The 2,526-nt window shown below is 70.9% G+C and overlaps 1 protein-coding gene across 1 annotated transcript in view; it reads left to right on the plus strand.

The window, feature by feature from the left end:
• Window positions 1–4: 4 nt before the first annotated feature.
• H696_04283 (hypothetical protein) overlaps window positions 5–2,526 on the plus strand; it is a gene marked incomplete at both ends in the record, with an annotated part of 4,328 nt that continues 1,806 nt past the window's right edge. The window contains 3 exons of the mRNA XM_009498161.1: window positions 5–656; window positions 784–1,291; window positions 1,408–2,458. Coding sequence (XP_009496436.1) covers window positions 5–656; window positions 784–1,291; window positions 1,408–2,458 — 2,211 coding nt within the window. The remainder of the gene's footprint in view (window positions 657–783; window positions 1,292–1,407; window positions 2,459–2,526) is intronic.

The raw sequence follows: 2,526 nt of genomic DNA on the forward strand, positions 1-2,526 counted from the left end.
CGCTATGGAGGAGTCTCGCGACGCTTCCGCCCAGGCGGTCGCTTCGACGATCTCTCCCGTCGTCCCATCCAAAACCCACTCGGAGACCGCGGCGGCGCCCTCCAGTCCCATCTCCGACCCGGCCCTTTCGGCGCTGACCCCGCATTCCCCCTCGGCAATGTCCTCGTCGCCACGCCACCATCACTCGCCAGTGGACGCCCTGCCGGACGCTGCCAGCCCTCCGCCCGCGGCCAGCACCCTGTCTGCCACTCCGCCGAACGACGACCGGGACAGCGACATCGACGAGGCTGCCTCTCCGAAGAGCAGCGGCACCTCTCGATCCAGTAGCCCGTCCCACGCCATCACGCCGATGGCCAACACGGACTCGTTGGCGCCGCCGCCGTCGCACAGTGCCGCCGCCGCCGCCGCCTCCGACTCCGGCTCCGGCTCCGACTCCGGCTCCGACTCCGAGCGTTCCCCCTCTCCCGACGGTGATGCCGAGGCGCCGGTCCCCATGAATGGCGACGCTGCCTCCCCGGCCGCGGCCCCGGGTCCCGGGGAAGAGGCCGATGCCCCGATGGATACCGACCGCCCGGCCGCCTACGCCGCCACCCCGGCGACCTCCCTTTCTCACCATCACCACCATGCCGCGCCGGCCGACTGTGCCGAGTCTGGAGGTGTGTACCCTGTCTCCTTCTCTCTCTCTCTCATGCATCTTGTCCCCCCCGGCTCGCCGCCTGCCGGTGCTGACCGCCCCGCCCCGCCCCGCCCCGCCCCGCCTCCCTCTCATGCGGTCGCCCACAGTCAATGGGACTTCGCGCCCCGCCGAGGCCGGTCGCCAGCCAGCCGACTTGCACACGGCCCTGCAGATGATTGCCAGCCTGGAGGCCGAGAATGCCACCCTCCGGGCAGACCTGGACGCCGCCCGCCTCGAGCTGACGAAGCTCCACACCCGCGCGTCGACCGGGTCCTCCGTGGCCAGTGGCGACGAGCCGGTCTTCTCGCCGCCCATGCAGCATCCGGCCTCGACGCCAGCCGGCACCGCCAGCGACGTCAACGCCGGTCCGATGATCAAGCACGAGCAGCCGGCCCCGGTGGTGGATCCCCTCGCCGGGGGCCTCCCCTCGGAGCACGGGTCCTTCGCCGCCACCGAGCGGCACTCCTCCTCACACCCGCACGACTCCAGCGTCCAGTCGACCCCGGGCCCGAATGACATCCTCGTGGCCAACCCCCCGGAGGGCCCGTTCCACATTCTGTCCTCCTCCCTGGCGGATGTCCCCTTCACGCCGGAGATCTCCAAGGCGGCCAAGACGTGCGCCCCCCCCCCCCCCCCCTCCTGCGCCCAGCTCGCGGTGCCGCCCTTTTTTTTTTTTGTTCGCATGCCCCGATGCTCACCCATTTGCCTTCGCGCGCGCCCCTCCCCCCCAGCCTCCTGAATGGCATCTCCACCCATCGCCAGGCGGCCTGGTTCTTGCACCCGGTGGACCCGGTGGCCTTCGGCATCCCCACCTACTTTGATGTGGTCAAGCAGCCGATGGACCTGGGCACCGTGGCCACCAAGCTGGCCGATGGCAGCTACTTCTCCGTGGCCCAGCTCCTGTTTGACATCTACCTCGTTTTCTACAACTGCCGGCTGTTCAATGCCCCCGGGACGGCGGTCGTCCTGGCGGCCAATGCCGTGGAGAACTCCATCCGCGACCGGGCCAAGCGCTTCATGGCCGTCGTGCGCAAGTACTCCTCGCCGGACATTGTCTACCCGGCGTGGGCCGGGTTCTCCAGCGCGGATCTGGCCCGGCGGTCGCGCCGCGGGCGGACTCCCACCGGGGCCGCCGGCCCGGCCGTCGACGCCAGCCCCGGGTCCACTCCGGCCCCGGATCACCACCACTCCCTGCAGCAGTCGTACGTCGGCGGGGGGGGCGACCTCCCTGTCATGTCGCCCGGGCTGTACCATCCGGCCGGCGCTGTCGGCAGTGCCGGTAGCACCCCCTCGGCGGCCATGGCCGGCGGGGCTGCTTCCTCCCTGCCGGTGCAGGTGAACAGCTTCACGTCCATCGGCCCGGCCGGCGAGGTCCTGTCCATGGACACGGATTTGCAGGCCGTGGCCCCGGCCACCCCGGCCGAGGCCAAGGGGCTGAAGCTGTGCGCGCGCATCCTGGCCGACCTGTCTGCCAACAAGAATCGCCGCTTCAATGTGGCCTTCCTGAACCCGGTGGACCCGGTGCGCGACCAGTGCCCGGACTACCATGACATCGTGCGCGAGCCGATGTCCCTGGCGCGTGTGTCGGCTCGGCTGGCGGCCCAGGCGTACACCCGATGCGGGGAGTTTGTGCGCGACATGCGGCAGATCGGCATCAATTGCGACCGGTACAACCGCCCCGGCGACCTGGTCCATGACATGGGGCGCAACCTGATGAGCGCCTTCGAGGAGCGGGTCCCCGAGATTGAGGCCCTGTCCGGGGTGGACCTGCCCCCGGCGCCGGTCTTCTCGACCAATCAAAGTCGGGCGGCTGCCGCGGCGGCGGCCAGTGCTGCTGCTGCGGCGGCGGC

Source organism: Fonticula alba (genome assembly GCF_000388065.1).
Source record: "Fonticula alba strain ATCC 38817 unplaced genomic scaffold supercont2.7, whole genome shotgun sequence".
Classification (NCBI taxonomy): Eukaryota; order Rotosphaerida; family Fonticulaceae; genus Fonticula; species Fonticula alba.